Source organism: Triplophysa dalaica, chromosome 24 (assembly GCF_015846415.1).
Source record: "Triplophysa dalaica isolate WHDGS20190420 chromosome 24, ASM1584641v1, whole genome shotgun sequence".
NCBI classification, from domain to species: Eukaryota; Metazoa; Chordata; class Actinopteri; order Cypriniformes; family Nemacheilidae; genus Triplophysa; species Triplophysa dalaica.
This window is the reverse complement of record NC_079565.1, coordinates 11,107,220-11,122,235: the sequence shown is the minus strand read 5'-3', so window position 1 is coordinate 11,122,235 and position 15,016 is coordinate 11,107,220. Positions and strand designations below refer to the sequence as shown.

General features: G+C 36.2%; 2 protein-coding genes across 2 annotated transcripts; both read right to left on the bottom strand.

The window, feature by feature from the left end:
- Nucleotides 1–1,307: 1,307 nt before the first annotated feature.
- On the bottom strand, nt 1,308–5,115 carry acot19 (acyl-CoA thioesterase 19). The gene is made up of 10 exons (XM_056740702.1): nt 4,491–5,115; nt 4,310–4,409; nt 3,877–4,067; nt 3,490–3,659; nt 2,858–2,977; nt 2,680–2,762; nt 2,515–2,608; nt 2,345–2,425; nt 1,769–1,908; nt 1,308–1,434 (listed from the first exon to the last, which is right to left on the bottom strand). The coding sequence occupies exons 1-10, from the start codon at nt 4,684–4,686 to the stop codon at nt 1,308–1,310; spliced, it is 1,302 nt and encodes a 433-aa protein (XP_056596680.1). The 5' UTR covers nt 4,687–5,115.
- Nucleotides 5,116–6,492: 1,377 nt separating this feature from the next.
- Nucleotides 6,493–14,798, bottom strand: ubl7a (ubiquitin-like 7a (bone marrow stromal cell-derived)). The gene is made up of 10 exons (XM_056740135.1): nt 14,505–14,798; nt 13,496–13,615; nt 13,006–13,088; nt 12,837–12,921; nt 10,525–10,582; nt 10,044–10,177; nt 8,620–8,669; nt 8,342–8,524; nt 8,157–8,267; nt 6,493–6,929 (listed from the first exon to the last, which is right to left on the bottom strand). Exons 1-10 carry the CDS (start codon nt 14,686–14,688, stop codon nt 6,792–6,794), a joined length of 1,146 nt encoding a protein of 381 aa, XP_056596113.1. The 5' UTR covers nt 14,689–14,798; the 3' UTR covers nt 6,493–6,791.
- Between the last annotated feature and the right edge of the window lie 218 nt (nt 14,799–15,016).

Here is a 15,016-nt window from a genome sequence, read left to right as displayed (position 1 = left end):
AATAGTGCACCCATGCGCTGACAAGCCCTAAAGCTTTGTAACACATCCTTGAAATGAATTTACCCTTGAATATAACCTGGTCCGGAGCAGGAGAGAGCGAGTTTCTATGGTCACTTACATCGCCTGAAAGTTATCTCCGTTTTTGGAACGGAAAGTTGAGGTTATCAACAAACTTACCCGGGTAGGCCTATGTCACATAACCAGCTTTCTGGAATTAGTGGCTTTGCTGATGCTGTGGTTACATGGCTGCGTATTTTCTCTTGTATGAATTCCCGTATTTTGGCAGATCTGTCTCCTGTTGGCAGCAACATCACACGCTTTGATTTTCTTCCTCATCACAGCGGCTGTTTGTGACAGTTTTGGATATCAAAAGAAGTCAACACGGAACTTATCGATTGAAGTCGGACTTAAAATAAATAAATAAAAACCTTTCAATGATTTCCCAGATACATTTTGATCAAGGAGCCTGACAAGAAAGCACAACAAGTCTCCGTTTCAGACTGGTTTAAGTAAAAACCTCTCGCATATTTGCATGACACATATTACATTATATCACATTACCCTTTTCATGAATAAATTTATGGGAGCCTCAATCGGGATTTTTGTGTGTGTGTATTTGTATTGCTCTTTAAAAGCGGGATAACATGCTATGTCATGCATTCTGACTTCTTTTCACTGTCACCGTGTTGGCTTTTCATGCTTATGTTCAACTTGTTAAAAAACGAACTATGACGACTAACGAACTAACGAACCAACTTGTTTCGGTAAGTTTTTACAAGTTTGGAAAACAACTCGAAGGGAATGCGATGATGAATTGTGTGCTCGTTCTGTAGTTCCAACCCCCCTGCCTGCCTCCAGCATCTCGCGTTTTCTGGAAATAATCGTACAGCTGTGTCTCTTGTATAATTTGATCGAACTAAATACTCTTTGAAGATACGATGTATGCAATACCACTGCTTAGGTCCTCAAGATCAATATGAGATTGGCAAAAACTGTGTGTTATAACATCTTTAATGTATACTGAATGTAATACAAATACAGTACCTGTGCATTGCAGTGACATCGATTCATGAAAGTGGTGTATAGTATATACATTCTGTTCAATTGTCAGTTGATATATTAATCATTATAATTGGTTAATATTTTATAAATCAACTGCAAATATGTTTTATCATTTGTATACCATATATTTCTATTATTAATAATAATTTTCTACATTCACTGATTCTAACATAAACATCAAAGCTTGGCGTTGAACCCAAACAACAACTGTTGTCATACTGTATATATAAACAACATGAAGTCTGTTAGCATCTGGTGGTCTCTCTGCTGTTATCATAGAGATGTTCTTCAAGGAAAGCCAGAGTCTTCTGCCAGGAGTTCTCCTGAGCCCGACTGTGAGACACAGTCTCTCCTCCCCACACCACCATCACCACAATACAAATCAATGGCATGTAATATACTAAAAATAAAATACACCTACAGTATTTGTGAGAGTTTAAGGACTATATTTATATCCAGCCTTATAAAAATATTTGAACTTAAAATAGGACTTTATCTGGTAACATAAACATAAAGAGGATTTGTTCAAATTGTAATGGTCTGCAAGAATTGAATTAATCTGACTAAATTAGGTTCTTTAGGCAACATGTGACCATGTTACATCATATTATTGAACAAAAAAATCCGCTATCAGTCATAAAATGATTGTAGTTACATCAAACACAGGAAACAACACTTATGGTGTGTTTGTTTTGGACTTTCACCTTTAATCTTTGCCTCCAGCAACTTGAACTCACTGAATCGTGAATGAGGGCTGTAGGGCGGCTCGATCAAGTGACCCGCTCCAGGATATGAGAGAAGAGTTAGCAGATGACTGTTTCCAGCCTTCTCCATCATCTTCTTTATCTGAGGAAACATTAGCTTATTAACATGACGTTTATCTAAATAAAGGCTAAATGTTGTTCTGTCGGGACCACCATCGTCAATTATTTAACGAATGCATATATTTAGTTTGACGGAATGAAACTGTTCTGGGTAAACTCTCTGCTCGTTCATGCAGCCTTTCATGGAAATTGCTGCAGCAAAGATCCGAAGATACAGGCAGATAAGGAGGAGATGGTGATGGAGGTGGGTTTTAAGTGCAACACGTTTAAGCAGCAGATAAGGAGCAAAGAAATGCAACTTAAATAGGATGCAGTCTAGTGTGTGTTGTATGACTATTGGTTAACGCTGTAAATCTGCACCTGATGTGATCAGCTGATGCAAGCTGAACTCACATGACCTGTCAGAACTCACGCTACGCTTGATTTATTTAAACTTTTGGGCTCAGTATTGGACTCACATCTGTTGCAGATTCTGAAGATGGCCAGTTTTGATCATCCTCACCAACGATTAATAAAACGGGACATTTGATCTTGCCCATCTGGTAAAGACAAACACAGATGCATGAATTCATGAATGAGGACAATAACGCAAACAATATACTCATTGCGTATTTGTCCTTCTCCATACCTCAACTTTTTTGGTAGGGTCATCTGGAATTGGCAGCAACAAATCCCGCCAAATAAATCTCATCTTTTCATCCAATCGGGTTTTGTCAACGTTCCTTAACAGAATGAAATCGTTAAATCAATAACAGAGGCGTCTTAATCAGTATGCTTGCAATGTGTTTCTCACTGTTGGAGGGCGGCATAGACATCTGCCAAAGAGCCATTGAGCGGCATGATGTGAAATCCATTCACACAAACCACACACTTGGGCTGTAATTTTGTCATAAGAGAAAATATAGTGTTAAACACATTGTGACACTGGATCTGGGCTTTTTATTTGGAAATGAGAAATGATGACTGTGTACCTGTATAATCTCGGAGTACGCAGCCATTGCCAGTGTGACAGAGACACCAAATGACATGCCCATCACAGCCACCTTGTCAGGACAAACTTTGGGGTGTTTTTTAAGAAACGTAAAGGCAGTCTGGGGTAAAAAAAATGGTTTAAAGAGACAGTTCCCTGCTCTTTTTTTTTTTTTTAATTTAAAATAATGTTAAGTGCGATGCGATTTACACAGAAAAAAGAAAAAACACGTATTTAGTGAATATTTGGAAGAATAAATAAATAACTTGATATTTTTCCACTATATTAAAATGAATAACAAAGATAAAATAAATAAAGTAGGAATGCATACATTTAAATAAATAGTATTCAAATAATAAATAAAAATCTGTTGCATTAAAATAAAGAAGATCAAATAATCTGTGCACTGCCACAACCTATAAAAATGAAATGTTATGTAAATAGATGTGCTGTGGATTTATAACACAAGAAGAAAACAGACAATTCTTGTGAATCCTTTTACTTTGATAATTCTGAAATTGAAAATTAAATATGATTAAATGCACAGCCATATTGCTCATCCTTCACTTAGATGACATGAAAATAAGCAGAATAGACATTCTGCTACAAATAAATGATGCAGCTGTATAGTACCTCAAAGTAAGTGTTGTCCACATGCTCAAGTTTTCCCGAAGCATTCAGGAACCCGATGTATTCAAGGGCCAGTGAAACATAGCCATGGGATGCCAAGAGAGCTGAATGATGCTCATCCCGGCCGCCCAGTCCTCCACACAAGTCAAGCACAGCTGGAAAAGGTCCAGGACCTACATTAAACAAACCACAAATGTCTACAAAAGAGTCCATTAAGAATATATAAATGTAGATTAAATGTGAAATGATTTATCTTTGTCTAAATGTACAATGTGACTGGTATTATTTCTTTAAAAAAAAACGCCTAATAACAGTCATGGCACTGTGAGTTAAAAATCCTGTTTAGCGGCCATTGAAATAAATCTTGATCTGTCAAGCAGCAATCCACACCTGGAGGAATGAAGAGCGTCCCTTTTATTCCCCCCTCTGTCACTTCAACTCTATGAACTCCAGAGGTCAAAGACGATCGCTCAACAGATGCTGATGTGAGCGGAGTGTGATGCTTAAAGCCATTGGCAAGATGTCCTTCATACACAGAAATTACCACCTTAACTGTTGTTTGGACATTGTTCTTCTGAAATCTATGTGAATCAGAAACAGATAGGAGATTAATGTCCAAAGCATTTTAACTCGGCTGAAATAGCAGACCCTACAGAAATGGACAGTCAGAGACAGAAATGTTAACTTCAGCATTGTTTTTAAAAATGTGGCGCTTTCAGACTAATTCAAAATATGCTGAACTTAAGAAGAAAAATGCTTTGGTGGAAACACAGCTTTAAGGTATCACTATTCCTGACAATCGCGTGACAAGAAAGTTTATTACCTGGGACCTGGTTTAGTTTCAGGAACTGGCCTCATACTCCAAAGAAGACCCATAGATTCAAGTCCCTCAAAAGTCCCACCTTGACTTTCATCTCTGAAAACTATATTGTTTTGGAATTTAAGAAATGCATGATAAGGATATCATTACGATGAGGATGTGTGGTAAAAATTATGTACTGTACCTTTAACGATTCCTGAGGAATCACTGATGTAATGACCAAACGCTTCCCATTCAACCCCGTCATCAGATTGAATCAACGCATGAAGAGTAACTTTACAGTTAGCGGACAAGTGTTTAACTTCCACCTCGATTTGTTCATCAAATAAACAGCTTGAAGGATAAACAGAAAGTAAAGGACTTTGTTTTGATTCTGCCATTATTTTCCTCTAAAGAGCAGTCTTAAGTTGTGTTGTGAAAGTCTCATCGTGTCAAAGGCTTTATAGCATTTCACGTGCCCTTTAGATATCCTAAGAGGTACTGGGTCGGAGTTATAGTTCCTTATTTGGATATGTAGTGTTATAGACAAACAATAAGCCCATAAATACTTGAAAGGATATTGAAACTGGTGATAACTGATGACACACAGTATATGACAAACTACTACTGATATGGGCAGTGTTTCCCGAAGCCTTCTTATGCTACGTCCTTCTTAAGTTAGCTGTTTTTCCCAAAACGTTCTTAGTCAAGTATACCTACTGTAAGTTCTTCGTATATCTTCGTGTATTATTTCGGGCTATACAGGTTGATTATATGTTCTTCGTTCTACACTTTTATTGAGAAAATACAGACACTATAGCAACATATACTATGATAATATAAATTAGGTGCTCCCCCTCACAGCTATAATCAAATGTAGGCTATCTCATCCCACACATTTTAAATAGAAAATATGGAAAAAACATTCCGTCCCTTTGCTTAATTTTTTTCTCATGAATGAATGGGTTTAACTGCAATGTCAAAATACCTTAATGTAGGGTTGCATTATTATGGCATACTTGTTTATCCCCCTTGATTTTAGGAGTATGATTAATAATGTTGATTATATTTTAATGTTTTAATAAACGTGGCCATAAGCTATGCTTCATGCTTTAAATGCGGCGCTTGCACATCCAGTGTCCAAGCACCATCAACGTGTGAATTAAGCAAGTCAAATTGTTAGTTGCTGGAATAAGATTTTTTTCAGTATCGTTTATGTTGGTACCTCTGAGTCCTTATAAATGCAACTTTAACTATTTGCAAATTGCTGATTTTATAAAGAATGCCGCTACGTCACATAACGCAGTAAAGCAGTCCCTGAATGTGTATATAGTTAAAAAAAATAAGAGATATCCATTAATTCATCCACATCACTATGGACAACAAAAGTATACAGCCTGGTATGCAGGTCCTTGGTTTGTAACCTCTCTGCCTTTATTTTTATTTATTGAATACATTTTACCATATGAACTTTCTATGTTATGGAATTCAGGGGGAACGGTATCTGTCATTAACATTCTCCACTGTCAGGATGCATTTCCCCTGCTTATGGGGCAAACTTGAGCATTGAAAGACTCCACATTCGAAACCAGCTAGAACCTAACGCAGTGGTACAGTCGTTGGTGGATTACATCTGCAGGTCACTGGATTGAGACTTTATTTATTTTCTCATTGACCACATGGGAACCTTCTTTACCTTACTTGTCCGGATAAGTTCTCCTGCTACTTAAAACACTGAGAACCCACTTGTTGTAGCGTTACAAATCAGCAGTGTGAATGTGATACAACTATCAACTTTGTATCTAATGGAACACAGGGGGGGCGGTATCTAACACTTACATTCTTACTGTCAGGATATGTGCCCCCTTAAGAAATAGGCTAAACTTCAACATTGAAAGGCTCCTACCAAAGGAAATGCTCAATGGTCAAAGGGTTAGTGCAGTGGGTTTATGTTGTAAATGTCATTGGACTCTGAACTCTTCTTATATTGTTGAAAGTCAGCAGTGAGAATGTGAGAACAAAGGGGGGGACGGTATCTGACAGGAACCTTCTCGCTGTCAGGATATGTTCCCCCTGCTATAACGGGGCAAACTTTAACATCGCAAGGCTCTACATTCAAACTGTGTTCCAAAAACCCAGTGGTGTAGTGCTTAGTGCACATGTTGCTTTTCATCATCTCATCTGCCAAATATAGGACACCAACAATATGACATTTATGTAATAGTTTAATAAATAAACGATTGTCAGGCAAACCTAAGCTTTTAGCTTAAATAAATATCTCCCAAAATAATAACTAAACAAAACAGTGTATCACCACAACAAGACGACACAAATGTGTATTTCTTTAAGACAATCTCTAGACAGCCGATAGTGTCTTGTACCACACACATATTCAATGTACATACTTAAAAGAGACAACTATAAGCTAAAAATGATACTATGGAATAAGAGTTTAAATTACTCATATATTATTTGAGGTGGGGTTGTTTTATTCAAGAGAACTGCCTCATGGTGCTCCTCCAGCGAATATGAGCTCCAGGGCAGCTTGGATGTCTCCACCCGTGGCCTGCAGTGCTCTTAGGATGAGCTCCTCATCACGGATGCCCATGTCCCGCAACTGTTGGAGCTGCGACTGCCACTGGTTCTATAAACAGATGTTTGTATAGTGAACAGAGTAAAGACTGTTCAAATCTTGTTACAAAAGCAAATCATAGCAAAACATGGCAGCAATTTTCAGAAGAAAGCATGTGGAGAAGAAACTGATCTACAGTTCGGTCAATTATGCAACATTTACTATCCTAGTCATTGCCCTTTATGGTAGTGGTTTCCAGCGATAGCTCCATATTTGGAATAGAAGCTCATAGATAAACATTAAGCCCATAAACACATAACCAATTATTGAAACTAATGATAACAAATGACTTATATTGATAGTTCATCCAAACTCAAAGTGGTTCAACTAGTGAAGTTGATTCATTTTAACCACTAGTATATGAATATATATGAACTAGGGATGCAACAGTACAGTTAACCCATGATTCAACACGTACCTTGTTTTTTTTACCCACGGTGCTCGGTTCAATGCTTTTTTATTAGTCATTATTCATTATTCTATGCTTATTTGACGGGAACAGAAGGTAAGAAGAAACAATTATATAAATAATTAAAATAAAAAATGTGTTCCAGTTCTCTTTATTTTACTTGACTTTTACTCTCCAAGCAAAACTCAACTTGTACAATTCCTGGTGTATTGAATAAAATAAAATAAAGATAAACTAAAAATGAACACTGGCAGCTCACAGCAGAATAGTTTCATAGTTTAATCGCCTGTCTCTCGCTATGAGGTTCTTTACATTATTTTGTACATTATGAGGTCATTAGATAGCGTTATAAGCTTTTGTTGTCCTAGAAACATAGTCTGAACTTTGTCGCAACGCTACACAACCCCACATTCTGTCGCCAACAAAAAGAGACCTTGCAAAGTAATTCAGGATTCACAGGTACGTGTTAAAGTAAAACAATCATTTTTGTTTTCTTCTGTGAACTAGCGACCATATTTCACCCAAAATCTAAATCAAAAGATTGTTTTTATGTGCATTTGTTTGTAGAATTTGAAGCAGGACAGACTGGTCCAACATAACAAAAAGCAACGTTTGCAGATCTGTTATACAGAAAACAATTTCATATTCATGTTTGGCTAACGTTTGTATAATATATTTTAGGATCAATCCAAAAATGTATACATCATGGAATAGCCACATTCTTTCACATTGCTGTTTAATGCCGTTTGAGGTTTGTTTTGTTGAAATTCAATAGACTGGACAAAATACACGCTGAAAGGCTGATTACAAAAAGCAAATCCTGTATTCACCTGCAAGCTGGATATGCTGGACACCTGTAGTGCCTGCTGTAGGGCTTGGTTAAACAGATCATTTGTTATGGGGGTCCCTGCAGGGATCGGGGACACACCCGAAGAGGGACCCTAAAAAACATCCATGACATGCTTTGTTACAGTGGCTTCAGTCAATCACATACAGTGTAGAGGTAAACAGATACCTGTAACTGGTTTCCTGTAGTTGGTGTGGCAGCACTGCTCTCGGGGGTGCTGGCGAGGGCCAGAGCTGTGGCCAGCTCACTTTGAGTGATGGGTCTGGGGCCAGCGGCGCCATTATAACCAAGAGAGGCTGGTCTCATGCCTGCTAAACCACTAGCAAGATTGGACGGTCCACCCCGATTTCCCTACAGACGGTTAGGTGGGTTTAAGAAACACGTTTTGCGAATGTGTATTAATGGAAAATGTAAATGAAGTGTAAACTACATATCACATTACTAACCGATTGGAAATCTTCTTCATCATCAGACGTTCCATCGAAGAGAAAACCACCTGTGGAGGTTATTAAAGTTTACAATAAATATAAAAATATTTGTTCATTAAAATAAAAAAACAGCATAAAAGTGTCTTCTTATTATGAGGTTAGGAACCTAAAATGTTGAGTTCAACAATTAAAGGAACAGTTCACCCAAAATGAAATTCTGTCATCATTTAATCACCCTCAAGTTGTTCCAAACCTGTAAACATTGGTTTGTTCTGTTGAACACACAAGAAGATATTTCGAAGAATGTAGGAAAGCAAACGGTTTTGGAGCACTTTTGAACACCATTATTATTTTCCTACGATGGTAGTCAATGGTGGCCAAGAACTGATTGGTCACAGTCATTCTTCCAAATATCTTTCTCTATGTTCGTCAGAACAAATACATTTAAACAGTTATCGAACAACTTGCGTAAATTAAGACATCATTTTATTTTTGGGTGAATGGTCCCTTCAATTTAACTATGGTTTTAATCTCTGACATGACATTTTTTAAAGGTATCAAGGTTATACTTTCACAGATACTTTCACAGATTGTTCATTACAGTAAGTTGGATAATGTAAATGTAAATTACAGGAACTATGGGTTTTCACAGACTGGGTCACAAATGTTATTTGAAAAACTAAAGAGCAATTAGAAATGTTGTGGTAGCCATAAAATGAAGTTTTGATTTAACTCTTTCACTGCCATGATAGTTAAAATCATTTAAAAGCCAAATAATAGTAATTACGCAATCGGTGTTTGTACTGTTGTACACCAGGTGGCGCTGTTACACATCTTTGGAAAGAACGTATATATTTTGTGTTTTTTTCGGGGAAATAATTCATCTGTATTGGGGGTAAATACTTTTTTGTTTTTTTTAATAATACAATTTAATCTAATCTGGGCAGAGTCTTTGACAAAAGAAGATAATTATCTCAGCTGATTATTTAAAAGTATGCCTTTTTTAAGAAACCTTCCCACGTTTAAGAAGTGATAAAAAAGAACAAATGAAGATGGAAGAATACGGATTCTTTTGTTTAAAAGCATTGTTCTTTCATTTGATATTTTATATTTGTCCATATATTCATTACAGAAAATGCACTGTGAGCCATCACATTTAAGTGAAATGTTCAAAATGCTGGCACTGACTGGCCACTTTAAAAAAAGGCTGGAGCGGAATGAGTTAAGGCACTAAGATGACCAAAAATACGAAACACAATTTTTTATAAAATAAGTAAACTGCATTCTTACACAGCAATATAAAAAGATATTAAATAAAATGAACATGAAAACAAAAAATATATTAAAAAAAACTGAATTTAAATGGTAATAACTCAAATGGATAAATCCTGTTGGAGTGGGGACCACCAATGACCTTTAGCTGTGTTTCAGTGGGGACCCACCTGGCATGTCACTATAAGAGCTAGAAGACACATTTCTGGAGGAGTTGGCGCTCTGCTGGGGTGGCACGCTGCCTGCCACTGAGTGTAGCACCAGGATGATGGCATTGACCAGCGCAGGATGAGAACTGACCAACCTGGCGGGACAATTCTTCTCAGTTTATTTTATTTTTCAATTCAACATGCAGAATAAATTTGTCGTATTTAGAGTGGTTAAAAGTGATAGTTCACTGAAAAAAATAAATTTCTTTCATCATTTACTCACCCTCATGTCATTCCAAACCTGTATGAGTTTCTTTCTTCTGCAGAACACAAAATAATATATTTTAAAGAATGATGATAACCAAACAACATTGTCGACATTTCTCAAAATATCTTCTTTTGTGTTTCATTGAAGAAAGAGTCATTGACGGGTTTTAAATGACATGAGGGTGAATAAATGACTACTTTCCTTTTCAATGTGGCATTGACGGGGGTCACTCACGTGTCAAGCATGTTTGGGTCTGTAAATTGTACGAAGAGGTCTTTGTCTTGAAGTACCCCTAAAATTTGGCCAACAAACTAAAGTTAGTCTTCATTACACCACACTTAATAAAATAAGTATGGGTCAAAAACCCCATCAAAATTGATGATATGTCCATAGAAAGCACATTAAATGTAAGTAAAGTTTCTACTTTATGGTTTCAACTAAGTTTTTGGAGAATTAAATGTCAAAATTAGATTGAAATAAGGTTACATTGTCATTCTGTGTAACACAATATTTATCTACAAATTCAAATATAAAATATATAAAAGAATATAGGGAGAATATTACATTTTATTGTGCTTTAAATTAATAAAACAGTCTTATGGACAAATGGGCAAAACCTAGGATAGTGGCAAATACAAATAAAAATACGAGAAGGGTCTGTCTGCAGACCAGATTCACTCTCAGGCCAGATGCAGTCTCGGCCGCGCATGCGCACTCCGACACATGTCATAATATTCCATTTATTTATTTATTTATTCTCATACAATATTAAGTCAAAGTGAAAGTGTTGTTTTAACTATATTCAATTCGAACAAGATTAAGTCGAAGTAAAAGTTTTATTATGAATTATTTGACAAATGTAATCGAAAACGTTCTTTAACATTATCAGACGAATGTTGTAAGTATATTGATTTCATTCATACAGTATTAGATAGATGTAAAAGTATTGTTTTAATATATAACATGTTTTCGAAAACTTACTTAATCCTTATAATCAATGATACCATATATATCGCATCTATGATACTTGGGTAACGATACCTGTTCTTCATACAGTAATTTATTGAAGAACTAACGTTATCTAAATTAATTTTGTAGCGTTGCTTGAAAACTCACAGGAAAGTTGTAGGTGACCTGCACTATATGGTTATTTTTTAGACAATGTGTTACTCAACATTATTTAATATGACGTTGAAATCTATCAAATATAGGGATGTAACGATTCACTCAGCTCACGATGCGATTTATTTAAGATTTATTTCTACAAAATGAACAACTTCCCTTGTATTATTTCTTAAATGCTTCACGTTTCTTTGTATAATAAATTATGGTTTATTTCAAACAACAAAACTAAACTGCAATTTTAAAACAAATTAATATTAATACAATTATTTTTTTATATAATCAAACTAATACTGTCTGGGCCTTTCTTGGATTTTTAGGCATTTTTACGAAATATAAGTAAGTCCACGTTTAGGTTTGCAGTGAACATGGTGACCCCTGCTGTTTAAAAATGTATTTCCATTCGGTTCACACCTCAATCGATTTTCAATCGGCTTACAGTTGGATCCCAATAAAATAACATAACAAAAATAAAAGAATATTATACACATCAGAATGATATTCATTTCTGTCTCAATTTTTGCTTACAGATGCATCAGTCAATAGTCCTAGCAGGTGTAAAGCACCAGATACCAAAGTGCACCTCTTGTTGCACATTGTTTCATTGGACATGGATATGGAAGCCTCAATTTCGCAAAAACAGATGTGACCCGTCCTGCTCTATATATATATATATATATATATATATATATATATAGTATGTCTACATAATAAAACTTTATAATTAAACCATTGATTAACAAGCATCTGTTTATTGTACAATGAGACATTTATGTATATATGTGTGCTTGTTTATAATTTTAGGCCGGAAGAATACGTGGACAAGATGTTTTTCATTATTAGTGTAGATGTTCAGTAATGTATTTCAGCTATAATTATATTAAATACCTGGCCTTGACCCGAACCACCAGTATTCACGGTACCCTTAAAAAGCAGTAACCTTTACATATTATTAATAGAATCTTACAGTTCACCTCGTGAAATACTTTAGAGCGTGCATGTGACAAGTGCGCATGCGTGGCTGAGCGTGCATATGACGAGAGCGCATGCGCGGCTGAGAGTGCATGTGTCTGACAGTGCATCTCGTCTGGAGACAGATGCTATTGAAAAATACAACTAATTAGCATTTGGAGTGAAAGTAATTAGTCTTTTAATATGTCATAAATTGATTTTTGTTGTGAATATGCCTGACAAGATCGATGCACTGAATGACATTTAAGTGGGCGTCTTCTGTAAATCAGGGGAATGGTATGATCAGATGTGATATTTGTTTTATGTCAGAAAAAACAGGACAAAAACTGCAATGAATTAAATAAAACAGTCAAACAGAAAACGCGTTCTTTGTTTTGAACAAAAAAATTTAAGCAATATTACACTTATTGTTTTTAGGCTTAAAACCTTTTTGCCCGTATACATTTACTGACCTAGAGCCACTGGATCTCTACTCAGGCCAGGTGTTGCAACTATGATTTGATCCAGAGATTCCTTGTTGTTCAGCATCTTGAACACCTGGAATCGATAAAAAAAGCTTCTCAAGTCTAGTGTTGAATGTGCCAGCTTCTCATTGGCTGGTCCAGTTGCTAGTCAACCTACCGAGTCTCTGTATGCAGTGCTGGAGTGAAGGGCTGCCTGTAAAACACGAAATTCCCTGGCGGCAGCAACCTTGTCCACTGGCTCTAGAACATGGTGCAACACAGATATAAGTGTTTCTGTTGCCAGGAAGATTGATTTAAAGGAACAGCTCACTCTAAAATAATGATTTTGTCATCGTTTACTCATTTTATGTGATTTTCTTTCTTCTGTGCAATACAAAAGGAGATTTTCCAATTGAATGTTTGTATACTGTTAAAGTGAATAGTGACTGGGGCTGTAAGACAAATTGACATACCATAATGTACTCTTTACAACTCCAGCATACTTCCCTGTTTAGTTCAGCCTAAGATCTTCATTGGTGTTCCACAGAAGAAAAGTCATGAGAAATGACATGAGGATGAGTAAATGACAGCAGAATATACACTCTTGCGTGAATTCCTATTGTTTAGAAATGTCCATGACCATGAAACTAGGAATGCATTACACTCACCAGGTTGGATCTCCGGCTCTGGCCATGACTTTCGCAGGATGTGCACAGTAGATCCAGACTGAATCCCATACGACTCTAAAGTTGAGTCATCTTTCAACTTTCTTCCACAATACACCAATTCTGTGATACATAACAAACGGTTTTAAACCTTTAGATGGACAGAACTTCAAAGAAATGAAAGCAAAATGTCAATGTTTACCCCTAAGAAAATGAACCATGATTTGATCCATATTTGTGGCATTTGTATAAACCATCATTTTATTCGAAATAAGGTGCCCCAGAATGGATTGTTTTCCTAAATTCTTCAAAATATCGTATTTTATCTTTAACAGGGCAAAGAAAAATACACAATATTTGTTTTCTACTATGGTAGTCAGTTGTGCCACGGAAATCTCAGTTGCAAATATTTTTCCAAACATCTTTGTCTTCAACCATACAAAAAATAAAGATGTTTTGAACAACTTGGGGGTGAGTTATTCATAACAAACTTTTCATTATGGGGGGCTCTCCCTTTAAATTATAGTTATTGTGGGCCTTTATTCAATTTGGGGTAAGTACACTTGAGCATAATACAAATAAAACCAACAAATGATGGTTAAACCATATTTCATTTACGTAATGTATAGACTCCCGAGACTTGATCCAAGTTTTGTATAATGTTTGCAATAAGCAAGAGAAAATGTGTGCCTTAATCTATACTAAATATTATCATAGTGATAACTTAATTTAAATGTGCTATATGTACATTAATAAAACCATTACATTTTATTAAACAAATTAAATTGTGTTTAATTTGATGACACAAACGATACTAGACCTATACGTCACCCGAATACATCAAAGATGTTATAATTAAATGCTTAGGTCCAAACGCTGTATGTTACACCTAAAAACACTTTTGAACCAATCGTGTTCAACCGAACGTCACACAGACTGATAGGACTCGATCATTTATTTGACCTCCATGTAAATGTAACATGCAACGCATTGAATGAATAAAGTATGCTACCTATGAGGTCAGGATCTGGTATATCATCGGGAGTTAGTGCGGAAACGAGCTGTTTGAGAGTAGAGACCCGATACTCTCCGGGAGGAACATCACCAGGTTCGGTCTCTGGAAACCGCAGTACAGACTTTGGCACTGAAGGTTGATCCAGAAGCTTAAGCGACAGACGCCACTCACATCCCGCCATTGATCTACTGCACGAGAGACACTGTCACGCAAGACATGCACAGGCAAATTGAATATATCTGTCCAATTTGTAAGCGCGATGAAATTACTGACGAGCGGCTGTTTTTATCCGTGCGCGATGAAGTCATGCCGAAGGTGCTTGTGGGAAGCGTAGTTTTGTATTAACTTGATGTAGTACCTTCTTTTGAACATAGAGGGCAGTGTTGTTATGAAACAAAGCTATCAAGCAAGGTTTGAAATCAATGTTTTCAGCAATTCTTTGTCATTTTAAATAAAAATATGTCAAATACTTTTTAAAGTTTTGTTTCACTATACCACAGGTTACACTG

Coding starts and splice junctions, on each gene's coding strand:
- acot19 (XM_056740702.1), bottom strand. CDS start 4,686: ATGGCAGAATCAAAACAAAGTCCTTTACTTTCTGTTTATCCTTCAAGC. Junction 2,978..3,489: donor TGGACAACACTTACTTTGAG/GTACTATACAGC, acceptor TTTTTACCCCAG/ACTGCCTTTACGTTTCTTAA. Junction 2,763..2,857: donor CGTACTCCGAGATTATACAG/GTACACAGTCAT, acceptor ACAAAATTACAG/CCCAAGTGTGTGGTTTGTGT.
- ubl7a (XM_056740135.1), bottom strand. CDS start 14,688: ATGGCGGGATGTGAGTGGCGTCTGTCGCTTAAGCTTCTGGATCAACCT. Junction 12,922..13,005: donor GCACTGCATACAGAGACTCG/GTAGGTTGACTA, acceptor TATCGATTCCAG/GTGTTCAAGATGCTGAACAA. Junction 6,930..8,156: donor CCAGCATATCCAGCTTGCAG/GTGAATACAGGA, acceptor ATCTGTTTATAG/AACCAGTGGCAGTCGCAGCT.